Source organism: Orbicella faveolata, unplaced genomic scaffold (assembly GCF_042242905.1).
Source record: "Orbicella faveolata isolate gen_17 unplaced genomic scaffold, um_ofav_v1 contig_4, whole genome shotgun sequence".
Lineage (NCBI taxonomy): Eukaryota > Metazoa > Cnidaria > Anthozoa > Scleractinia > Merulinidae > Orbicella > Orbicella faveolata.
Window position 1 is genome coordinate 9,341,850 of NW_028301569.1, and position 25,954 is coordinate 9,367,803.

At 39.4% G+C, this 25,954-nt stretch overlaps 2 protein-coding genes and 1 non-coding gene across 6 annotated transcripts in view; 2 read left to right on the forward strand and 1 right to left on the reverse strand.

Moving 5' to 3' along the window:
• Positions 1–1,753: 1,753 nt before the first annotated feature.
• On the reverse strand, positions 1,754–6,317 carry LOC149101361 (uncharacterized). Its single transcript, XM_089276496.1, has 6 exons — positions 6,202–6,317; positions 5,774–5,863; positions 4,674–4,835; positions 3,965–4,060; positions 2,874–3,069; positions 1,754–2,275 (listed from the first exon to the last, which is right to left on the reverse strand). The coding sequence occupies exons 1-6, from the start codon at positions 6,202–6,204 to the stop codon at positions 2,175–2,177; spliced, it is 648 nt and encodes a 215-aa protein (XP_089132622.1). The 5' UTR covers positions 6,205–6,317; the 3' UTR covers positions 1,754–2,174.
• Trnat-agu (transfer RNA threonine (anticodon AGU)) lies at positions 2,629–2,701 on the forward strand. Its single transcript has one exon. It is a non-coding gene; the product is annotated as a tRNA-Thr (tRNA).
• Positions 6,318–9,457: 3,140 nt separating the features above from the next.
• LOC110068411 (cilia- and flagella-associated protein 54-like) overlaps positions 9,458–25,954 on the forward strand; it is a 61,995-nt gene continuing 45,498 nt past the window's right edge. For 3 of the 4 annotated variants that reach the window (XM_089275919.1, XM_089275916.1, XM_089275918.1), the window contains exons 1-21: positions 9,458–9,690; positions 10,050–10,179; positions 11,624–11,729; positions 13,152–13,310; positions 14,371–14,439; positions 15,195–15,297; positions 15,758–15,816; positions 16,447–16,806; positions 17,575–17,878; positions 18,327–18,581; positions 19,430–19,506; positions 19,831–19,974; positions 20,585–20,800; positions 21,463–21,702; positions 22,099–22,249; positions 22,489–22,526; positions 22,771–22,947; positions 23,547–23,735; positions 24,348–24,440; positions 24,681–24,866; positions 25,663–25,805. In XM_089275919.1, the coding sequence (XP_089132045.1) occupies positions 9,582–9,690; positions 10,050–10,179; positions 11,624–11,729; positions 13,152–13,310; positions 14,371–14,439; positions 15,195–15,297; positions 15,758–15,816; positions 16,447–16,806; positions 17,575–17,878; positions 18,327–18,581; positions 19,430–19,506; positions 19,831–19,974; positions 20,585–20,800; positions 21,463–21,702; positions 22,099–22,249; positions 22,489–22,526; positions 22,771–22,947; positions 23,547–23,735; positions 24,348–24,440; positions 24,681–24,866; positions 25,663–25,805 (3,308 nt within the window). In that variant the 5' untranslated portion in view covers positions 9,458–9,581. The remainder of the gene's footprint in view (positions 9,691–10,049; positions 10,180–11,623; positions 11,730–13,151; positions 13,311–14,370; positions 14,440–15,194; positions 15,298–15,757; positions 15,817–16,446; positions 16,807–17,574; positions 17,879–18,326; positions 18,582–19,429; positions 19,507–19,830; positions 19,975–20,584; positions 20,801–21,462; positions 21,703–22,098; positions 22,250–22,488; positions 22,527–22,770; positions 22,948–23,546; positions 23,736–24,347; positions 24,441–24,680; positions 24,867–25,662; positions 25,806–25,954) is intronic. The other variant, XM_089275917.1, reaches the window with a different exon arrangement.

Sequence of the window (25,954 nt, forward strand, 5' to 3'; positions counted from 1 at the left end):
GCGCTTTCTTGATCTTGCCCTCTTGGCCCTCACGCTGCGATTTTTCATCCCTTCGTTTTTTGCGTGACGCTCGGTGTACTTGTTTCTACCTGCGTGGAAGTGAACAAACCCAAATCATAATTATAACATATCGTGCACGCTAGTGCTATCAAATTCCTATTGAGCCATCCCGAACTAAATATCTATATCCGCAGGGCCCTGCGTATATAACATGACGTGTGCAGTTTCAATTTAGCTGCAAAATTTCCGTCGAGTTTAGTACAATTTCCTTTTGCTTAAGTTTCGGCAATATGGAGATTATTCTGAACAATCCAAACTCTACTTTGAGCCTTTGACTTTTGCCAAGCTAAGATGTTTATTTAAACGCGAGTATTTCGACTTTGTTTGTCTACATTTTCATCGAGTATATTTGACCTTGTTCGGCCTACATTTTCATTATAATTAATTCGAAGAAGCGAATATTTCATTGGCAATTTCAGAAACCAGGTTAAGCAGTTTCGTTCAACCTTTTATCAACTGATTGTGGCGTTTTAGGATCCTAATGACCGTTGTTTTCCTTCACCGTGCATTGTGAGAACTTTGTAGTCAATCGCAAATAAAACATGTTTTAGCGCCCAAGTTGTTGTCGCCATGTTGTAAAGGAATTGGTTCATGCTTTTAGCTGTGCGTATATCGAGTTATGGATGCAACTGGGAAGTTTGGAGAGTAGTCAAGATGCTAGAGTTGTTATCGGCTATCGCCACGAGCAGCTCTTACGCTTCATTCGTGCTCTCCAAAGTTCCCGCGTGCATCCATACCTCGATATACGCACGCTACGCGTGAACCAATTCTTAATTGTACTCTACTCTGCAGTCGCTATACTTGAGTCGTCGCGCAACACTTCAAGCGTTGCGTGATGATTGAAATAACTGCTGTGAAGGAAACCCTGTAGACTGCTTGTAGTCCCTGTTTTGCTTAGTCCGTCGTGCGTTACGCGAAAAAAAACCGCGAAAACAAAATGGCCGCGCGAACTTCTGGGGGCGAGAAGCGCCCTCAGAATTTCACGCGGCCATTTATAGTCTCGCTCAACGAACTAAGCGAAAGAGGGACTACTCGTAGTTTAGAAACCCTGTGCCTCTGCTCGTCGGAAAATTTGGGTTCAACCCCCAAAAGAGCCCAACCTAAGCCTCTGTTCAGCTAGGAAAGAAGCCCGCGCTAGTAGACTGAACTCGAAAAAACCGGTGGAAATCGAGCCAAAAAAAGGAAATTAGAGCGGATTTTTAATTATTATCTCCCTTCCAGTGCAACCAAAAATATATTTTGACAGTTAAAAATAGTGTCGTTTCGTCCTGATCGAACACGCTAAGCGAGACCACGCAATTTCGATTTACACACCTAAGCCAGATGACGAGCATCCCCGGCCTTTTCATATGGACGCCCCCTCAGTCCCCTGGGCTAGTGGGTGTACAGGGAACCCTACGTTCATGCATGACAAATAAGTTTTACGTCCTGCACTGGTATATTGTAAGTGGGAGTGCCTTCTTACGTAGGGTGGAGTGGGTGGGGGGGGGGGGGGGGGGAGGTAGGGGAATGTTTTTTGGAACCGGGTATACCAAGGAAAGCTTACAGAACTTGTTTTTTTCGTTTTTGAAGCTATAGGAAGAAAAGGCAAAGAACGCTATAGGGTGAAACCTCCGAGACCTGGTGGTCTCCAGTAATCAAACCCCAGTAACAAATACCGGTATATCATCAAGAAATATAGGTACTCTAGGTAATGTGGTACATAAAGAGGCTTTATTAACTTTACTTAATTTAGTATTCGTATTTGAAATATAATCATATGATTAAGGCACATACAATTTTTAATTATAACAATTTTCCTCAAACAAAAAATAAAATATAAAAGCTATGTAATGTATATTGATCTCTTTGGTTAACTTCAAAGTTACTATGATAACGACCTCAATTAAACATGTGCGACACGTGCAAAAAGCTGCTAGTAAAAGAACTAAAATAAAATCTTTCTTTTCTCTGACAAACAATTAAAATAAAACTTTGTAATGCGACTTAAAATGTTCTGATCTCTTTGCCTAAGTTCAAAGCTATTTTTAACAACAACTGTAAATTGGACTCGATCATTTATTGTTTTCTACTGATTTACTCCCTCAAGTACCACTTGTTTAGAAAAACGATATCTATTTATGGCAGTAAGTTGTGCACTCACGATAGGACCAGCAAATAATGAAAATACACGTTCTTCTATAATAGCAACTCTGATAACAGTCGCGTCTGATTCCTGGAACAACAAACAAAAGCTTATTTCAGTTAGTCTAGAAAATTGTGCGAGTTAGTGAGTGTTAATCGCCGAGAGCCTTGTTTTGACCTTTTACGTTTTTTTTTCTCTCCACTGCTGAGCTGGAATGTGAATTGATAGGTAACCCGCCCTGTGGGTTTTGACGAATTCAACTCGTACACCTGCTTTGACAGCTATGCTGGTAACTTCCTTAACACGGAAATTAGAGGAAAGAGTGTACATCGGTGCACAATATCCCAACTGAAGACATGATTGATCATAGCAGTAGGAACTGGTCACGTTTTGTGAGTGTAATATTTAGTATTGCGAACTCACAACGTGAACAGCTCCCAGCTGACTTGATAGCTCAGTTGGTAGAGCACTGCACCAGTATCGCAGAGGTCATGGGTTCGAATCCCATTCAAGTCTGTTTTTTTGTCTTTGTTGTTGTTGTTTTTTTTTTCAGGCTTTAGTCTCACAACTTCTTAACTTGTGTGTATAATTGCGATGGTCACTGAATCGTGTATTCATATCTTTCTCCACAGTTCAAATATAAGATCTCTCATGTATTCATTTGCAATATTCCGACTGTTACACCTACGTTTTACGGGTGCGTCGTCCGAAGCTAGGTCTGTTGGTGCCCTGTCCTCCTTGACAACTACTTTAATGGGTAACTTCGCACAAAGATCCGCCATTTCGTCATTCAGATTGCCACGTGCATTGTCATCAAGGGTCCCCACAACCTTGAACTTCAGTTCAGGTCGATTTTGCTTTATCGTCGATCCCGCGTCTTTGTCCTGTTGGCAAATAATTAAAGAAAGGTGACCCTCTAAGGGAGCTACGTCACGGTTTGCGCAGCTGGATCTTGAAAAGTTATTCTTACATCTTCAAGTTCGTCGTTTGTAATCCATGTTAATCTTCTCCATCCTTAACTATCCTTGCCCCTTTCTGTTTTATTATTATCTCTTAAGTGTTTTTCTATCTTAGTAAACTGTTATTTTTATGCTTCTTTCAATTTAAGGGTAACTTTTTTCCCTGGCTAAAATAACTAAAACCGGACCGTGACTGACCTCTTTTAACTACGGTAGTTCTAATAGATATTACCTGAAATTTTTCAACTAATGCGACGGAACATTTTTCTGCAGAAACTCTGATCTACAGGCATGGTAAAGGAGACCACGGACTAGATCAAAGCCAAGTATATTATATACGTACAAGGAAGGCTTTTGTCAGTTCTAAATTAAACCATCCATCCGGGTGCAGTTAATGTTATTGCTCAAGAGTGAATTAAGGGAAAGATTGTAGATAAGATGTCTTTTAATCTTAAAAGGGGATCTTACAGGGTCATAAGCAAAATTAGCTGCCCCAAGAAATTTGGAAGCGATGTCATTTTAAATACTTTTTGTGCCATGCAGGTTTAAAAACTCAAATTTTCCATGCAAAATAAAAACCACCCAAACATTTTGCAGTTTTTGAAAGGCAATATCTCCTTTAATATTACACCCAAAGAGCAAAAACTTTACCATGAGCTAAGTTTGACAAGCTTTAGTTACTGTTTGGAGTAAATTTACATAACATAATGCCTTCTCTACGCAAAGTAGTAAAGTAATATAAGGCAAAATGTAAACAAAATGGCGATAGCAAAGATGGCCCTATTTTGATTACCTTCATTTTAAAACAATACAAGCTTACCAGAAGGCGGGCCAAGTCAGCGGGTTTTGGAGCATTTTCAGTTGATTGACTCAGAAAGCATGCTTTGGCCTTTGGCATACGGACCATCATATAATTCTGCAGAAAGAAAAGTCCGAGTGCATTAGTTATTTGCACGTGTTTTATAAAAGGTTCTTCACTACGATGACATTTCACACAGGTATATGAAAATAACTCGTACAACAAGGTAAAAGAGCCAAGTGACGGTTTGCGCAACTTGAATATTTTATCCTAAATGTTTCAAGCTCGTCGTTTGCAATCCGTGTTAATCTTCCCTATCCTTAACCATCCATGTTCCTTTAAAGCTTATTATTAACTCTTTAGTGCTTTTTTCTATCTTATTAAACGTTTATCTTCAGGTTTCCGTCAATTTTAAGGTGATTTGGTACGTGACCAAAGTAAGTCAAAATATTCTGACTGAGCTTCTTAAACTGACGTATTGCTCGATGCTTTCCATAATTCTCATGCCATGTCAAGCGAGGTGTTGTGATTGCATCTATCAGTATCTTGCATCTAGCAGTATCATTGAAAATAACCTCAGCAACGGGTAAACACAAGGAATCCATCACTTCTTCATGCGAGCCTCCTACCCTGCCCTCTCCCCCTAATATTCCCTTCTTGGTATTACCCTCCCTCCCTCTCTCCCTTGACCTCGATAGTAATTCAAAGCTAGTGCTCAATACTCACTAACCTTCTTAAAGTCAAGGACTACGTCAGCCTCTTCGTTATCAGGCGAAGTCTTTGGCACATGAAAAGTTTCTGTTTCCTTCTTAGTGTCAATTTGAACGTCTTCTTCATATTCCTTTCCGTCATCTGTCTTCAACTTCAATCTGTATTTTGACACCGGATCAACCTACAAAATCGGAAAAGCGAAAAATGATATTTAACTCATCTCTACCTTCCTTTGCATCGTTTAAAGAAAATCTTGTAAAGCACTCTAAATATATTGGTAGAATATCTTTTGGTTGTAGTTTTACCAGTACATTTAAGAACACTGATGATTTTATATACTTTTAGATGTCAATTTTGGTTTTTTATTTGTTATTTGCTACATCTGTATATCTTTTTGCTTAAATTAATGTGAATTGTAATTATCTAGTCATTGTATTTTGTAAACATTTATTTGCGCATAGCAGGTCCACATCAGCCTTTGCTGCCATCTTTTAACCTGCTTTGTTAAATAAAGTATGACATTCCTTTCAACTTTGAAATCGTCTACTTAAGAGATAGGTTGAGATAGTCGCTGACGAGAATAAAACGCTTGTTCTTTAACACTGCTTTCATAAATCCAGACATATTATGTCTAATTATTTCGAAAGACCGAAAAATGAGCGTGTCGAATAACTGTCAATCTCTCTAATGTATCTGGAGTAAAAATAGAGCATTTCCTGATCATTTCTAACATTCTGTAACAGCTGATAATTATTTTCATGGAATATGACTAGATGACCCGGAAAGGCCGAAAAATGAGTGTGTCAAATTACTGTCAATCTCTCTAATGCATCTGGAGTCAAACTAGGACATTTTCTGATCATCTAACATTCTGTGCCAATATTATTTAGAAAAAGCAAAAGAACCTTGTTGGTAATAAAAATCACACTGAGCTGAAATACAAACGTTTGCTGCCATGCAACTTTTAATCTCCAAACGAAGTGCACTTAGATACGAACAAATTCGTCACTGGGAAATACGGCAGTTTTCGTTAGTTTTATTGGGCCACCTTTTCAGTCAAGAGCTAAAAACTTATGTGATAAAGAAAAGAAAAGCTCCACTGTTACACTTTAATTTTACCTTTTCCTCAGCTGCGCCGCATTTGCAGATGGAGGAGGCAGAAACAGCGACAGCCAACAGAGCAAGGCACAAAATCAACAGCTTGAAACCCTGGTTGAGAAAGTTAAGCAGAAAAACGTTTAAGCTTACTCATCTTAACAGTTGATGGGTGTTTAATTAGTAGTCAAAAAACTGTGGGAAAGGATTTAAACGGCTACCATCTTACAAAATCCGTATTAAACAGTTATAAAACGGGTCTGGATTCCGACTCTAAATTCAATGCAATGTGATTAATTAGTAAACTTTGTTCTATTCAAAGCTAAAATCGGCCCTAAAATCTGGAACGTTTTCGCATTGTTAAGGCACAGCAGGTATATGTACGAAGCAGCAATGAATTTTCTTCCCCACAAATGGGAAATAAAATTATCGTCAAATAAAGTTAAACTCACCATTTTTCTTTTGTGAAAAAGCCTCCTTTCTTCTCTCTTCTTGTAGCAGATGCAAAGCTGTGTGGATACAGGTTGAAATAAGCGAAGCCTTTTTATACCATCTGTAGATTTCCCAATGTTTCCTCCTTTTTAACTTGATATCTTGATATTTTTACACGTACGTGGGTTTGACCTCACCTTGTTTCACTGCATTGCTGACAGAGTTACATAGACCTTTCCTAGAAAAACCAACAAAAGGAAGGAGAGCGATTACACCGACTCTGCCAGCAGAAATTTGTTTTTATTTACATACTGCTGTACCATTCTGTGCTCTAGTATTGAGCACTTCCTTCAGCAATAGTAGCAATGCGGATGCCCTTGTTAAATCCAACTTCGTCGTTAGGTTAATGTTTCCGAGAAGCTGAAAACTCGAGTTTTAGTGCGAAGTGTCGCTACCAGTTTCTAACCATAATAAGTACATGGAATTGTGAATTCTTTGCTGGGGCAGATCAGGAGCCCGTCATGATGGGCTCCTTGGCAGATACAGTTTTAGAGAAGGGGATTCCCTGTAGGATGTTCCGGGTGCATCATTCCCCGGAAAATGTTTAAAATTGAGGTCCTCGGAAATGGAATTTCCGGCATTCTGAGGCCAAGTTAGCGTGTTATAATGTCCTATTTTTCAATTGAGCGGGTTTGACCGAATCCCTCGAACCCGCCTAGATCTGTTTACACGTCTTACCATAGTTAGTAGACTATGGTCTTACTAATTAACCAAATTCTCTGATCATTAGCCTGGGACTCAACTTCTGAGTTGTTCCACGAGGTCTTTCACCTGGGTTAAGAATCTGTCTACGGTGGGGTGAGTTATCTATGAGCTCTGTATAGTGGAGTGGTGCAAGCCCGGGTTTGAACCTGAAATGGAACTTTCTTGTGCCATGCGCAGTACTACCATAGCTGAAGGAAGTGCTAAAACATGAGCATACTGACTGCATGTACAGTGGTGAGTAGGTACAACACTCTGCTGGCAGAGTCGTGTGGTCTTTTTTTCCTGAAACCGGATTTTCCAGGAAAGATCGACATGACACCGGCTAGAGTACTGAGAATAGTTGAACGCATATACTAGGAAAGCGCATGTTTTGTTTTTTTTCCACGCGGAGTGTCAAAGGTCGAGTTATACAGCAGATATGGAATACCAATATAACATTTACTGACTTGTGAAGGAGATTACAATGAAAACATGTCTTTTTACAGTTTAATTCAATTAGATCTCATTTACGTTCCACCCTAGTCTTAATATGAATATTTCTAGACGTTGTTCTTTTTATATCTTTTTAAATTGTTAATTAGTTTATGTAAATAGAGGTGATAAATAAAAACAAAGGTAAAACTCACACGGCTATTGAAAAATCTCGCATTAGCCATTGAAATAAATTCTCTAAAATGAGAATTCATTGCGAACTGTGAGCTCAGTCTTCGATTTTAAAAGCAGCTAAATATTAGCTCAAGAAATATAGCTCGTACGAAGAATGCAGTACACAAATTTCAGTTCTCCAGCCTGGGTTTAGAATTTGTTTATGGTGGGGTAGTGTTTGTTATGTCTTAAGGGTAGCAGTGTAGTGTTGATCGTTGCTAGAAAAATCGGAAATAACAAAGGCTTTTCAGCTACCCTTCCGATTTTCCAAGAAAAATCCAAGCGCTGAAACAAGGGCCATTTTTCAACTCTCGGTGTAAGATATCACGCAGCTGTGATATCAAGTTAAGTTTGAGGAAATTTGGGCAATGTATCCCTTGGTTCATTTTGTGACTTGCTCTTGTTGCTGTCGCTGGTTCTACTCCGCGTATTTTCAAATACCGCTCTGCTAAGGGAAAAGTAAGAGTTGAAGTATAACAGCAGATTTTTACGTACTTTATCACAGGCATTTTCAGTTTTTCAGGACAGTATTTTTACTTACCAAAACGATGATATTTGCAAAACCTAAGCTCGTCATGATAGTTTCATGTTTGAAATTATAAATGGAGCGAATAAAAACAGAATGTACAGAGGTAGTGCGTTACAAAATTTGTCCTATTGATCATGGCCAGATTCACTTACGAGGCCCGCAGCAAACACAGAAGGGTTAAGGCCTGGCCAAACGGACGCCAGTCCAAGCAGGCGCAAGTTGAAAACTTGAGTTAGCGAGGCCTTGCGTGGAATTGCGTTGACTAACGATGACTTGCCCTCCGTTTGGTCGACTACTCAACCCAAGTCGCAAGTTGCAAGTTGCAAGTCGCAAGTCGCAAGTCGCGAGTTGTTTAGGAAGCTATTAGCCAGTCAATGATACAGGATTTTGACCGCGTGAGACAAAGTCAGTAGCCTTGAAATGTGTTTCTTTGCGACTTACGTGTATGTGCTTGGAAACTTGCGAGTCTGTTTGGGCAGCCAACGGAAGTCTCTACAGAAGTTCAACTTGAGACTACTTGCGACTAATTGCGGGTCCGTTTGGTCACGGCTTTAAGTCCACTCAATCTTAAAATTGAAGCCTTTTGTATTAGTTGGAGGAGATTGATGCTGTTTTAAAATATTGAAGTTTAAAATGTTACAAAGAAACCCTTAATAGAAAATAGGAATCGCTTAGTTTCTTTTCTGTTATCTTTAGAAAGCGCTTTCTTGATCTTGTCCCCCTGGCCCTCACGCTGCGATTTTTCATCCCTTCGTTCTTCGTGTCACGCTCGGTGTCTTAGGTCTACCTGCGTGCAAGTGAACAAACCCAAACTACAACATGGTCTACTCTGCAGCCGCTACTTGAGTCGTCAGGCAACACTTCAAGCGTTGCATGACGATTAAATAACCGCTGTAAAGGAGACTAACAGTCCCTAATATTTCACGCCCTTCTACACCGTCCCAGTTGCTATGACCAAGCGATAAGGTGATCAGGATTTCACCAGCCACCGCCCCCTCCTCCCCTTTGACAAAATTTCAAAGATCTATCGATCCGACATACAACGATTGCCAGATGGGACCAGAAATGATACTTGTTAGAAGGAAAATACATAGACGGCGTGTTTTAAAAACGGGTCTTCCAGCGAAACCTTTCATTGCATGAAAATGAACCAGTAGGCGGAACACCTTTTTCGCACGAAGACTCGTTTTGAGGTAAAATATAAAAAGGTAACTTGGAAATTTTGATGCTAACATTGGCTGGTGGGGGCTTAAAATTTTACTTCGCGGGGGTAGACTCGGGCGATTTGGCTGCCTTACCCCATCCCCGCACAGCATAATGATTTGCTAGGAGGAGAGGCTACCTAGCCCTTAGAAACGCGAGCATTGTCCAAGATGGCGTCTTGTCCATCTTGTCAACATACAAAACTCAGCTGAAAGACCAAGTTGTCATAACGTTATAAAGGCTAGATCTTTATCCAATATGGAACGGCCAGGGTCAGGGAAAAGCGAAGCAGATTTAAAGAAGTCTTTTGCTGGTGGAAGCGCACGAAATGTGCTGCAATCTGCTGGAACAAGTACCGGAGGTATAAGTAGGTTAATCATCGAGAGCTCAAGTACACATATACAGTAGAGATTGTACAGGGTGGATCACGGCAATTCATCCTTAGCTTGTTAGTTAATAGCTAACGAGGCTCTTTTTATACCCATGGCTGGGAAAATGTCCTTTTCATTTTCAGACGAAGTTTGCCATAATTATGTTAAAGACAACCTTTAATATTTTTTTTTTACAACACAACAATTTTGAAGTTCATGATCTAGCGTGTGTGTCAGTGATGCCATTGACACGAGAAGGGACTCAGATTCGCAGATTTACACTTGAGCACGGCGAGTGTCCCTCACTTATGTTTATTAAAGCTGTTCCTCATTCTTGATCCTTACTCAAATTTAGATCACAAACAGATCAGTCCGGTGTTGGTGGCATTTGAACAAGAACTTTCCAGATTTATCAAATACATAAAGAAGAAATCAGAGCCTGGGATGAAGATCAAGAAGAATGATGAAGAACCTCTCGCTCGGGGGTATGAATACTACTTTAAAAATAAAAACAAACAAACAACTACAAGTGTATAATACATTATAATTATGATCATGATAATACCAGCTGCTCCCTTAGGTTCAGCTGATCGTTTTTTTTCTTATCAGGATAAATAAAGATATTACTATTGTTATTAACTGTATTATAATGTTAAAAAAAGATAGTGCCTCTCTCTTAGTATGCACATGTTCTGCACATTATGAGATTGTGCAATTGGAAAGCGGTCAGTGTAAAATTCAGACTGCAGACTGCAGACTGCAGATTTGGGGTAAAATGCAGACTGAGGGTAAAATACAGACTGCAGACTGTATACTTTTTAAGAGGGGGGTGAATATGGGTATAGAAATCCGAGGATCCGTCCCTTTTTTTCGCCAAATCTGTCGATCCGCCAATATTTTTGTTCAAACCTGAAACCACAATTACATCCGGAAAGGTAAATGTGAATGCCATTGTTACTAGTAATTTCGCACAAATACAATGTAGTAAAGAAGGCAACATGCTTGATGACTGTAACACAGTACAATTCCAATAACAGTCTCACAGCTGAGTTCAAATAAGCTTTGTTCGAAAAAAGAAATAATTTGGATGAACTCATTAACATACTGACAAAGGAGCTGAAGAAAGATCTATGATCCAAATTTTGTTTAGGACCCAAGATCCGAACATCAAGACAGGCACAATCCAGAATCCCTGCCAAAATTCATAGCTGATCCATGATCCACTGTGTTTTCAAAATCCACGAATCCGCTCGATTTACCACAAAAATCCACAATCCGTGCAGTTTTTAAGGCCAAATCCGTCGATCCGAAAACCTATTCACCCCCCTCTTTTAACTAAATCATGTTACCATTTCATTATCCATAATAGAGAGCTAACCATGAACAGGCTAACCAGAGCATTATTTGAATGTTTTGTTGACTATGCCAGGCTTTTCTTGACGTTCAAATTATATTTGTTTGTTGACTAATAGAGTGTAGTGTTTCCAATTATCCCAGCAGTGCTACTCATACCATGACACTTAATAAATAGTGACGTAGGTGCTTTTTTTTTTTTTTTTTTGGAATTTAATGGTTTGCATTGCAATATACGAGAGCCTTTTACAACCAGCAAACTGGACAAACAGGTCTATTCAATCCTCCTTAGGAAAAAAGATGGCGACTGGTACATTTACCCATAGTTCTTAGCGCACGAAAACCTTAACAACGTTCATAAAAACGCACAGAAACGTTATAAAATCTTCAAATCTAGGCTACTCAATGTGCTTAGTGCAGGGACAAATGTTGTAAAAAAAGGGTTTCTTTGTGCCCTATAAGCTGTGTTAGGTTCGCAAGGTACATGTGTATTTTGGATTGCCATATAAAGAATACAAATTATCAGTCATACTTGGTTTTTAATTTGTCTGTTTATTATTCTGAATTTGATCAAAGGTCAAACACATTGTTCTCTATGTGGAACACTTATGAAACTCGTCTTCCACAATCCTACTACCAAGAGAAGCTGCTGAATACTGGAGACTTCCTGTTTTCTGTCAAGGTATACATGTGCTTATGATGTATTTAATTTATTTTTATGTCATATATGTTGCATCATATTGCATGTACAAGTACAGTGTGTACATGTACATGTATGTATCAGTGTTTATATTCTATTTTATTATGTGGCTGTGTCTCACAAGGACTGGGAACTACCGAATTCATGAATTTGATTGGCTGAAATCAATATTGAAAGCGGTCTAGATTTTCCCATCTAGACCTGCATCTAGATCAGTTACATTTTTGCGGTGAAAAAGTTGCTAACTCAAATGCAAAAATATTGACTATTTTCTTCTAATGATATTATCTATCGAAGTGTCAAAAAGCCTGATGTAAATAAAAAGTAAAGAGGACGAGCAAACTTTGGCAGAATTAAGTTCATTGCTGTTGCAAGCAAAATGTCAGCTAGCTAGCACAAACCAGTTACATTAACCGAATTAAATTGTTATTGTTTGCCATATAATAGATATCTTATTAACTGAGCTTAGTCAGTCTGTATGGGAGAATCTTGACCTCGACCGTGTGTACAGACCTCACTGTGTTCGGTCAGTACTCACAACCTCAGTCAAGATTCTCCCATACAGACCTCCTGCTCAGTTAACAAGAGCTAACTATAATCTATACTACAAACACTTAATTAAGGTCTTAAAGGGCAATTGTATTGAGATGACAGCACAAAACCCAACGTGCAGGTGTGGGTTTTCTTGGTCAGGACTGATAGTTTAGCATTAAGATCAGTTTTGAGAATGTGCACGTCCAGGAAATACATGTATCCTTCTCCACCTGCAAGACAGTCATGAAATAGAAATTGAGTTGAGTAAGCAGGCATTCAAAAATCAGTTTTTTAAGAAGCTGAAAGATAAAGGGAGCATATCCATATGGTACCCAAATATCAATGTTCAAAATGGATCTGTGGGTTGGGTGGTTACATTCAGACTCAGTTTTGGCACTTTAATTTAGCACAGACAAAGGATAAAAAGGAGTAATATCCAGTTTTCCATCTAGGAACATGTTTGTGCTTACTGACATGATAATTGCAGGGCTGTACAATTCTTCTACTTGACTGATTTCTGTTGTAAAAAATACAGCAAAAAAACAGGGGTGCCGTGGACATTTCATAAAAAGTGTGGATACACTGTAGTTCAAAGTTTATATGTTGAAAATCAAATTGTTGTTCCAAAAAACTCAAATTACCGGTATTAGCAGATGTCTTGGGCCTGACCTGGCTGGCCTGGCCCTTCTTCTTAGCACTGCTCATCTTTTTTGGCCCATTATTTTTTCAATTTGTGTAACATTTCTTGAACAATCTTTACCCCTCTGTGTGAGAGGTAGAGGACTTTATTGGGTATTCTCTAGACACAAATTGTTACTCTAATTGAACTTGTTTTTGTCATTCATTTCTCATTTTTTGCGTGACCTCAAGGAATACAAACTTGCACAGTTCCACTGCTACGGGAGATATCTGACAAAACATGTTCAAAGGAGTCTAACGCTGGGAGAAGCTGCAGAACTGGATGCAGACACTTTTTACAAGATACATTTGCCAAATGGTTTTGATGACATGACTTCTGCTACGATGGTGGTAGGTGTACAGCTAAGCGTATTTATACAATGTAAATGGGTGGCAATGAATTTTATGGCAGGGGTAACCGGGCTCTGATGGACTAGCATTGATCCCATCCAGGAGGGAGTAGAAATACTTCTACATATACATGTAGTGGCTAATTGACAGATAGTTAATGGTTAGTTAATGGCCTTCAAAGCATTTTAACGCTTTGTCCCAACATCCTAACTGCAAACAAGTTTTGCCTAACAGCTCAATTCAGGTTTTGCCCTGATGGTTAAATGGCTAACTAAGTTTCAGTGCCTACATGTAACAGCTCATGAAAACAATCTGGAACCATTTAATGGCCTAGAAAAAATCTAACATATAACCGTGAAGGTGTCCATTGCTACATGTACATGTAGCATCTAGCCTACTTGAGTTTTAGCAATTATTGGTGCCATGCGTGTGTACAAATAACAGTGTTGCTAAATCGCTACAGAAATGGGTCAACAAAATTTTATTGTAGATGAGACAACCTCAGATCAGTTAAAAGAAACCCTCATTGATCAATGTAAAGGGGATGAGCTGTCTGTCTTTACTAGGTACATGTAGGCTGTCTAACTTACATCTACCAATCCTTACTCCATAACAAATCTAAAATGCCTCCTTTCATTACTGACCTATTCAAATTACAAGTTAAATACATTTAAAGACCTTTATCCATCTGCAGATTAAAATAGTATCACCAGTAATAGCAAATTATCAGGGCAGGTACTAAAATTAATATGGCTGTACGTTTAATATTTATGGAAGTCTAGTTACTTTTTAGACCAACCTGGTAAATAATTTTTTTTTGTATTATTATGAGGCCCTGCTGCCAGTAGAACAGCATTGTCGGGAATAATTAAGTGGTTGAATAATACACATGAAGTTTAAGAGTCACGCAATGGCATTTTTAATTATTACCATGCATACAGTTGTACATGTATTAAACTAGCCTCCTCCCTCTAGCAACTAACTAGCCCCCCCCCCCCCCCCCCCCAAAAGTTTCTGTTACTCTGTCTGAAGTTCTTTTTGTTCTAAATCCTGGTTACAGTTGAGGTCAGCTCTTGGTGAAGCTATTTGCTTTTATCATGTAATCAGTGCTGAGGATCCTAAACTACAGGTTAGTAAACAAGTTTAACTTACTGTAAGCAAGTTGTTTCATTTTCAGCTAGTGCACATACATGTATGAATTTTGCACATATTAAAATTAAATTATTATTTATTCAATCTAAATAACTTGCAGCAGCAAGCACTTCACATTATATTTTGTAAGCATTCTTCCTTTTTTCCTCACTCGATATACATGTGATTATAAATTGTAATTTAATGAAATTTATAATTATTATTTATTATAAATTGATATTATTAAATTATAATTAACTACAGAGTTGCTATGTGGGAGGTGCATTGGCCTCGTGGTTAGTGCACTAGACTCCAGAGTGAGTGGTCCAGGTTCGAGCCCTTGCCGGGGACATCGTGTTGTGTTCTTGGGCAAGACACTTTACTCTGATGGTGCCTCTCTCTACCCAGGTGTATAAATGGGTACTGGTAAATTTAATGCTGGGGGGTAACCCTGCTGTGGACTGGCATCCTAACCAGGGGGGAGTAGAAATACTCCTACATGTAGTCCCTACATGTTACTGAAACCGGGATAAGCTCTGGCCTGATGAGCCACTTGGCTCATATGCAGACTTAACCTCTTACAAAGTTGCCATAATTAATTTTTAGTTATTAAATAAATACATGACCACGTTAGCTCTGCCAAAACTTTTCTAATATAATTGTGCCTATTGTTGATTAATGTTAGTACTGTACGTAGCTAAATTGTTAATTTTGCTTTTTGTTTCCTCATTGCCTCTTCCCCTTCTCCACCAGAATCCTGATTTAGTGTGTCATTGTGTTGCTGCTTTGAAAGTTCTTCGCTTGACGACACAAACGTCACTTCACAAAGAGGAATTGTGTTGGCTGGTCTTCAATGGTAAGCAATATTCCTTTGAATGGTCAAGTCACGTGGACGTTTAGTCTTTACTGCCTTGGCAATTTTACTCCATTATTGGTCAAAATCGTGCTTTAGGTATGACTTAGTACTTGCTCCTGTACTGAGTATGTGCTCCTCCTTGCTCCAGTTTGAAATGCTCCTCTTATCCCCTTCTCTCCTCTATGGAGCAAATGGCATCAAATGAACGGTTCTCCACTCATTATGATCCTAGGCTTTGAGTTCAATTTCATGCCATCTGCCACTGCAGAACTTTCTTGTTCGGCTGACCTTCTTCAGTTGTTTTTAGCCCCCTCATGTGCTTTCTTTTCACGTGTGGGTTTCAGAAAAGGCTCTGCCTGGTCAGCTACATCTATCATGAATTGTTCCTACTACAGTATGATCAGTACTGTACTGTACGTTATTAATAAATAATTTTTTTTTTTCATTTTTTTTTTTTCAGGCACTGTGCATATTTACTCGATCTGCAGACATTTGATGGCTTGTGGACACAGTAGCAAGGTAAGAATCAACCATAAACAGTAACACTCCATCAACATGTACATGTAAATAAATTTGATTCATAATGCAGCACCATGTTCTTGTGAAGATCTATTAACTGAAGGACCCTTACAGATCCTAAAATAATGTTAAGGTTCATCAAACAGTCCATTATTATATACTATATGGAAATACGCCCCTGAGATCTAGGTGAAAATAAGTACATGTACATGTGTACACTCAATAATAGCTTTTCATTGGATTTTCAATTTAGAAATAGGCTTTGATGATAACACAAATTCAGGATTTTCTGTTCTTAAGAAAGACGTCAAGCTCTGATATCTCATCTACATGTACCAAGTGCTTGCCAATCAATTTAGCCTGTGGTTTAATTTTGTTACATGTACAAGTCATATAAATCAACAGTTCTATCAGTCTGAATTTTTGTCATCATATTTAGATGTAGCAACTACCCTCCTCAAAAGAAAAGTAGTTTGATAATCATGTTCAAGGCAACATAATTTTTCCTGGAAGATGTGGAAAATTACCTGCTGGGTTGATCAATCATTTGCAGTTTTCATTAATAAAGCATGATAGTGTTTGTAAAACAAACTCAGCCCTTAGTTTTTTATGTACATTTTGTTTCATTAGGCCTTAGAGTTCCTTCTTTGGGCATGCATGTGTCTAGAATCCTCCATCCCTCTCCTTACTGTCAAATACCTGACATGGCGCAGCACCCTATACACGGCAGTATGTCAATGTTACTTTGACCTTAAAGTTCCAATACATGCTGAGACATTTGCAAAGAGAGGCCTGACCAAGGTGAATGAACTGAGCGATATTGAGAAGATGAGCACATCAGAGGCCACCCCTGAGACTGATGCTGCTTTTCGACAGGCTAAGACCAAGATGCAGGTCATGATTTTCAAGAGGGTGGTGTTTGAGACTCGTAAGAGACCTAAGGGTCTGCTGAGGCCTAAAACAAAACCCAACCTTAAGGATTTTGCTCATGTAAGTAGTATATGGAGTACACGTAGGAAATGATTTTAATTTTTAAATGAATGGCTCTGTTTTCTTGTATGGGTGTACATTATAGCTGGTACAAAAGACCAACTGACACACTGCAGCTAACCAATGTCTCTGAAACAAAGAAAATACAATGGTCATTCCCTTGTGAACTGGTTTTTGTTACAATGTTACTTGACAATGTAAATGTAGTGTGTTTATAATGGTCGACACACTTTGCCACAACTAGCTAGTTTTCAGGCATGCTACTTAAACTGAAAGAAAGAAATATTTCAAATTAACATAATATATGCAGCCTTAAAAATCCCAACTGGTGGGAATGAAGACCAGTTTGCTATATATTTACAAACTTGACTATGAAGTCGAACCAGTGTCTACTGAGAAACAACACTTCTGGCTTAGTGGTCAGAGAGGAACTCGAACTTGTGACCTGCGGATTTCAAGTCCATCCTAACGACTCGGCCATGTACACTGTCTCTGTAATGGTACAATAGGTACATGAGGACACAACACACTTAACTGTCAGATCACTGTGACAGCATTTCTTTTATTCTTCAGTCTTCTCTTACAGTGCAGTTCTCGTAGTTTGTACATGAATTAAGATGTTGTGTTTGGGTTCAGCTTACACTATCTTTGGAAGAAAATCATTTTGCACCTGTTGTGTACATATGAATGGTAAGATTACTTCATGAATGACTACATATATGTACAGTGCGTGTACTTTCAATCTTCCATTTTGCCTTCCATCTGTAGCATGCATGGCCCCGCACACCCACTGAACGACTTATGTCAGACCTGCAAGGCACAGCCGCCAAATTTTTGGCGATATTAGAGGCCCTCAGCGAGACGCACAGACGCACACTTCACTGTGAAGCACCAGCTCCTGATGCAGAAGACACAGCTATTGATGTGTGTGCAGAGCTGTTCTTTGCAGGAATGGAAATTATCGCTGGTGGTGGAGGGTCAAAACAGTCCCATGTGGTAAAAAATAAAGGTGGAATCCACCCGTCTGTCATGGAGCTACAGAACACTTCTCTGATGGAGCTTGTAGCCAAAGGTACATGCACTACTCAAGAGTATTAATTTTGAAATAAGACTTTGTAGTTTCTCACTTACAGAAAGATATTATTCACTGAGGAAATAGCTCCTCCTACACACACACTCTAAATGATTTCTGAGAAAAATCTCCCCAAAACTGCTTTGGGTCTGTACAAAGGCTTCTAATCATTGTCATCTTCCTTCTTTCTACTTCCTCTTGAACCCCTTCAACTCCTCCTTCTTCCTCCTGTCTTCTTTTCCCCTCTTCTCCACCCTGTCATTGCGGAAGTCATTATTGATCAATTATTATCATTGTCCTCAACATTTGTGTTGTCATCAACATCATCACCAGCAGCACTACTACCTTTATCTCATTTCCACTATTTTACCACAACATACAGTGTAATTTAGAGTACGAAATGTTAAATTAATTTTATCCTGACTCTCAAATTGATTTCTCAATGTAGGTGAAAATGGAGTACCTCTCCCTGCTCTCGTCAAATTTCTGAAGTATGCTTTCAGCTATGAGCAGTGGGAATCATTTGGAACTCTCATTGAGCCTACACTTCAGCTTCTGCAGGAACAGAGCGACATTAACAGCTTGGTGGACATTAAAACTCTGCAGCTGATGTTAGCTTTGGAACCATTTTACAATACTGTCAAGAAACCAAAGAAAACACCGGCTCATACTGATGAAGGTGACACAGCTGCCCATACACATGGTGGGTGTATCAAAAGGTTTCTTTTAATCATAATTTTCTTTTAATTCATATATATCGTAATCCCAGTCGGAGGCATGGTGACCTCATGGTTAGTTTGCTTGAGTTCAGATCAAGCAGTCTAGCTGGGTTGTAGCCCTGACTGAGGACATTGCATTGAGTGTGTTTTTGGGCAAGACACTATACCCTGATGCAGTGCCTCTCTCCACCCAGGTGTATAAATGGATAGCGGCAAATTTAATACTGGGGGTAACCCTGTAATGGACAAGCATCCCATCCAGGGGGAAGTAGAAATACTCCTAGTCGCTTCATGCTACAGAAACAGGAGACAAGTGCCACTTGCCTCATGCAGAGACAGTACCTTATACTGTAATCCCTCAGATTTCATAGGAGGCATTCTTAGTGAAGATTCCTTTTAAGGATATAAAGCAGGTCCTTGAGGATCTTCAAAGAACTTTACCCAGATCCTGCAAAGATTGGTTGTGGCACCTGCCTTGAGGCTCAGAGTGTCTGTAGCCTACATGTACTTTGAATGTTGTGTCCTTGAAGAAGTCACTCAATCTCAAAAAGACCAACGTGTTAAGTTATTTGGATGTTGCTTTATGTGTAGTGGATAGAATACAGCATACTCTGTAATCCCATTTCTGACTTGTCATTACTTACAGTTGTTATAGTTCTGTATCCACAACAGAATAGACAAAGAGTACTTAGCATAGCCAATAAGCGAATGGCATTCGAGATAGAACACTATTAGATGTATATTACATGTAAATAATTTATCATGTCTCAAGCTAAGCTACTGTAAGGTGTATGCACTTACGCTGTTTCCAACCGGTGTTTTGGCTCCACAGGGAAGAGTGGAAGTGTACTTGAGGAGCTGACATATCTGGCCGACGTTATTCAGTCCTGCTCTGAAGAACCTTTTAAGGTTTGTTCATAAGTTATAGATTATTTAATTTTCAAACAGCTGCCCTTTGAACTTTTCAACTTTTGGTTAGGTGTGGTAACCCAATGGTTAACTTTACATTTGACTCCATGTACCATAGAATAAGTTATAACCCATGAGTCACTTGTAGTTTCTTGGCATACACACTCACCTAAAGGCTAACATGTATAATGAGAAAATGCATGTGTCTCATGGGCTATTCCATAGTATACCATGCGACAGGGCATAACTATTTTAGACCAAGCTTACAAATATCAAGTTCACAAACCCCCAATTCTAACATTACATTGCATATTTTCTTGTCAGTCTGCCATCCTTATGAAAGACAATGACATGATGGTAGATGCTGCTCTGTTCCTCTGGTCAAAATGCAAGCCTCATTTTCAAAGAATCCTGTCTTCATCTTTGGAAAACTGCAAGCAGCTGTTGAATGAAGTGTTTGTAAATCGGGTAAGTTGTAACTTACAGTAACGTCAGTAACCTTCTCGTTTGTTTCTAGGAGTTACTTGTCGACTGAGATTTTAGATAGGGCTGATCTCCAAAGTAATTGGTCAGGAGTGAACCATTTGCAGGTTTAGTTGTGCAATATATAATCGCAAAAAAACTGCTGGTAATTAAAAGGTATGCTGCTAAGCTTGACTTGTGTTTAAAGTACATGTACGTGTAGCGACGTCACAGTTTGCGCGTCTTGAAAAATTTAGGGTAAATTACAAATTACAAAGTAAGCCTAAACTTTTCAAGTTTGTCGTTTGTAATCCGTGTCTATCTTCTCCATACTTAACCATCCATGTTCCTTTTATGGTTTTTTACTACCTCTTTAGTGTTTTTCTATCCGCTTAGTTAATTACTATTTTCAGGTTTCCTTCCATGTAAAGATAATTTTGAACATGGCCGAAATGCCGGGACTGAGCTCCTTTAACGCGGAAAAAGTGTTTACATACATTCATCCATATAGCAACATTCCTGGTTCTTTGCAGGACAAGAAACTAGTGAGAGATGCACTACATAGTGATAATGTTATGATTGATACTGTAATTTTGCCGATTGTTTCCCTTTTCAGTGGCTCTACATTCTGACTGTAGTACACACAGCTCTCTCCTGGAGTAATGCCTCCAGTTTTGATCCCATTCTAAGTGCAGAAGTGACGTTGAAGTTCTCTTTACTGCTGGAGTGTAAAGCAGGTCTCACTGAACAATCCCGGGCTGGCAGTGCAGACATACAATTTGCAGAAACACCAGCACTGAGTTTATCTCCAGAGCATGTGGACAGTAAACAGGTTAAGAGTTGATTGTGCAATGTTTGCCGTTGTAGGAGGTGGCCCCAGCTGTTCAAAGGGTGGATAATGCTATCCAATGGATACATATTACACACAATGGATAAATCGCTATCCAGTGAACAGCGTAGTTTGTTTTGCCAACACTTATGCCCTGGATAGCGATTTATGTGTTGGATAGCGTTATTCAACCTTTGAACAACTTAGACTGTCGATTGAGCAGCCCTGGTTCAAGCTGTTTTTGTGGCCAAAATTTTTCGTGATTTATCGCCAAGTGTTCTTAACTTTTATAGCAAGTAAAAGTTTAAAGCTTTCAATTCTGTTACTTCTAAAATTGTGTATTAAACCCTGCTAACGACTTAAGAGTCACTTGATTAACAACGATTTCAAATTGACGCGTTTTGCTTTTGACGTGCGTCAGAAATTTGAAGCCGTTCCGCGCAAATAGAAACCGTTCCCGAACCTGGCAGATACACAGTAGAGATCTAATAAATATCTTTAGTTACTAACCTCGTCTTCTCGTTCTGTACTGTAAGTTACGGATCCTAGTTTTTTCCCTCCGATTTATGGCGATGGAAAAAAAAAATCAGCCCGTAACTTACAATACGGTCCTCGAACTCGGTTAGTAAGAGGTATATATATATATTTTCCCCTTGACTTTGCAGGAGAAAACTGAGGCAGAACTATCAGAGAAACCTGCTACTGGACCTGGGCCTCTGACAGGTCTGTTGACGGATTCCAGCAAACAGATGACTGTCACCATGGGCGGGGTCAACACAGGTCCAAGGGAGGTGCTGAATAAGGTACTGGACATTCTGGAGCAGGGGCTCCGAGATATTACCAGGGCACGTGATGCAGTGATTGATACAAGCAAGAGGAACATTGCTGATGTCAGCTGGATTAAGGTAAGGACATTCTAGAGAGTAATTACATCTTAATGGTAAGCGCACTTGATGAGCCAACAGCTTTTATTGGGACACACAGATCAGTCAAGGATCGAGACTTGAGACTCGATTCTCGCGAGAATTGAGTATCGCGGATCGAGTATCAACTATCCAGAATCAAGTTGAGAAATGTGTCTCGCAAGATGGAGAAATAATGAGCTTATCGCTTCAGTGATTCCTTGACAGACTATTAGAACAAACGGATCGCAACTCAGGGAAAATTCTACTGTAAAACCAATGTGAAGCAATGCATGAAACATTGACTTCATGCGGACAATCCTGCCAAAAGAGCGCAGTTGTAGTAACCTCGCTGTACCCCAAGTGGCAACTCTTTGTTTTTTTTTCCCTTTTCATCAGCCTTCTTCAAGTGTAAGTAAACTCAAGATTGAAGATGGAGTCACAGAACCTGAGGAGCCCAACTTGTTGGAGAGGATGATAGAAGCTTTGCACATGGAGTTGCTTTTTGTGAGGCACAGAATTGCTGTCAAGTTAGCCAACTTAGGGCAAGGTATTACAGGCGAAATCTCTTTGAAGTTATTATTTCAGGTTGAAGAGGCTAGGGCTTGGAAGTGGACTCCTACATACAAATGTTGTGAGTATTTAAATGATGAAAGGAGACCCTATAAAAGTGGTGTAAGTATCAAACAATTCCTGTAGACCTGAACAGGTCTTCAATAGATACGGCATGGTCCTATTAGCCAAAAGTACTCGTATTTTGACAACTTTAATTTTCATTGCTTACAACAGAACCCCAAGAACCGAAGAAGTCAGCTAAGAAACAAAAGGTGAGAGTTCATGTTTATCTTAAGACTTGTTTGAATTGTATTTTCAAATAACAGGGTTTTCGTAAATGAAAACGGACTGTTGTAAAATCGTATTTTGAAGAGGGGCCTTCCAAACAGTGGCTGTACAATCTTCTACAGTAGCTTACTAAAATTAATGCATTATACTTGTATTTTGCTGACCAGATTGATTGGTCCCTGTTTAACATGATAAGTAATTTGTTTGACTTTTTTTCTCATCTGACAGGAGAAGTTAAAGGCTACCAGTACCAGCTCCCTGCAGTTTAGTGAAGTAGAAAATGAATTGCAGTCTGAGTGCAACAGGAATCCGCTGTCCAAGGCTCTTCTGCTGATGCACATGGCAGGACAGGCTGTCACGTCAAGGAGTCACGTGGGAACTGAACGACAAACACAGCTTCTACAGGTCTGAAATTTCACAAGAACATCTCTTATATTCCTGTTCAGCTACACTGCACTGTCACGCCCTCCTGATTCTCGATTTTGAATCACGCAGTCACGCTTTTGTGTCACACATTCTTGTTTGTTTTTTTTTTTTTTGTATCAAGCATTCTTGCTTTTGTAACACGTTCTTGCTGTTATGTCAGGCATTCTTACTTTTGCATCATTCACATATTCTAGTGTTGCAACGTTATCCAGCACAGGGTCGTGCTTTAGTGTCACAACTTGTTTCGCATCACTGGCTCTTTCTTTTGAGCTTCATTCGTGGTTATCTATCAGCCACATATTATTGTATGACTAATGTTACATATTACTTGTTTTGCCTTACATGCTAGTGCTTTTTGACCTCACATTCTTTTCTTTATCACACACATAATGAGAATTTCACATTTCTACATCACTCATTCTTTCTTTTACATGTATGTCACGCATTTTTACGTAACGTTACTAATTCCTACTGTATCATTTTTTATGTACATACGTGTCACGCAAGCTTGATATCACATTGCACATTATTATGCTTATGTCACCGCCACAATCTTACTTTGTTTCTGATAATTGCAGGAAAGCCGAGAGTTGATTGTTAAATGCCAACAGCAGGAAAGAAAGGTGTCCAGTTGGAACAGACAGACAGACACTAGCAGTGATGACACACCTCCTTCAGATGTGCCTCCTTCTCCTCTTCTTCTTTACCGCAGCTCTTCTGTGTTGATATTCAAACCAGCTCCTTTCAAAAACAGAAGTGGAGAAAAGGTAAGGTTCATACAAACTAATTTAGGGAAGAAAACACTTCCACGTAGGTCTGATTGCCGGATGCAAGCAAACTTTGTTCTTGGGCAAATATGTGTTGGGCAAGTGAAATTAACCTCAGAAGTCTCAAAAACTGTATTAAAACAGTTATTTATAAGATGTCCTGCCACATTGAGTGAAACAGTGGTTAAAAGCATGGATTAAATTGAAATCCAAGAATACTCTGTTTGCATTTGTCCTCTAATAGCCGTTTTGGCTGACATATTTGCAAGTAACATAGTAACTGGTTTGAACACAGGAGTATCAGTAGTTCGTATAGTGTGATCGTCCAGGTGAGGGTAGTTCTGAAAAGAACTGTTGTTGGTGACTGGCGTTTCGATAACCTGACTGCAAGTAATGTTCAACTGGGGCAATTGAAAACAAATTTTCTGGCCCATTGGGCAAGTGGATTTCAACTTTTTTTCTTGCCCTGTAGTAATATACACATAACAGATAAATTATTCCTGCTTACAAATAACGTCATGTCAGGTAACAAGAGAAGCATGGTTTTATATTCGACTCTCTTTAAACGCGTGTAGAGGCAGAGTGATTTTAATGGGTCGCGTTTGTTTGCAGGTGGCTTGGTACCGACTCTTTGCAAGGTCAGCAAGTGGCAATAATGTTAAAGTCAGACTCAATGACTATCAACTTCCTGGGACTGGAGAAGAGGTACGCTTTGTGTTACTTACACCTAAGACATCAGGGTTTTGTAGACGAAGAGCCACAAACAGGTATTCTTTCAGGAGAATTGTGGAGCAAATTTTGATATTGATAGCAGATAAGTCTATAATGTATCCAAGTTGATACAGTAGTGACCATTGAACCATCTCAAATTTTTGGTACCAAGCGAGTGTAATGGATAATTTAACGTTGACTGTAGTTTGTATGTTATTTTGTTGTTGACCTCAGGTCCCTGCTACCGCTGACATCCAATTTTATGTACGTGGGCTCAAACCCGATGAGAAGTACATGGCAGCCGTGGCAGCGTATAATGAACACGGGAAACTGATTGGTGGAAGTATTGGCCTCACTTGCCGTCCAGTGCTGGCTGCTCATCCGCTACCAACTCTCATGGCATGGGGCTACCTAGCACAGGTACGTGACAAGTTACTGCGTGACGAATTACTTTGCTCCTTGAGCGGCCTTTGGTAAACCGCGTGTTATAGTTAAACGCTTAAAAAAAAGGTGATAATGAAATAAAACGGTGTGGTCGAAGCTCTTTAATATGCAGGGGTGAAAATGAGGAGAAACTATATGAATTCTGGTTTCATTATAGCGGCGTCCATATTAGAGTAGCCTTCTATGCAGGCGCTCTTTGGGCTCGTCACGCAATCTTCTAGTTGGGGGAGATTGCGCGACGATACCTAAGAGGCCGTTGGAGACTAATATTAGAGGTGCCCACATTATGAAGGTGTCCATAAGAAGTTGTGCAACTGTATATTGATCGATTTTAGACCTTTTTCCATGCTCAGCTTGTGAACAGAATTTTGTATAATTTTTTCTTGTTATTCAGACGTAATCGTCTAGACACTGTTATTAAACTATACACTCTGTTCGCTAATTTTGGGTTGTCGCAGGTCTAGGAAAAAGTTAAGGAAACAGGGCTAGGCAAGTCGTGGGTAAACTTCATCATTTTTCTCTCATTGGTAACTAAAAGCCTGGAGGGAATTACACGTACGCTTTTGTAGGGTTTTTACTTTTAGCGTCACAGGAAGCTCACTTTCAGAAAGGGGCTTATTTTCAGACGTTTGTGGTACATCAATCCAGGTCGGTTGTGCAGAAAGCTAGATGGTCTTTTTATGTTGTACTCAAGGACATTAACTAGAGTGCCACTAATTTACTGTAGATTGTATGTCACGGTTGCATAATACAATATTTTGTGATTTTTTAGCTCTCCTTCACTTCTGGTGTATTATCTGTTGCCAAATCTGCCGCTTCCGTTTTGTGGAATTATTATGTGAAGGAACCAGAAATATGTGAAGAGAATGCAAATATACAAACAGCTAGTTCTGATTTGTACATCTCTCTGCAAAGGTATGTTAGCCTCTTCTGGATTCGTCTATTTCTAGCGCTTCTCAAAATTCGTTCATTTCAAAGCTGACGGATGATAAGAACATAAATGTAGTTGATAGAGGGAAATGGATGAGAAGCCCGATAAACATCAAAGAAGCAAACAAACAGGC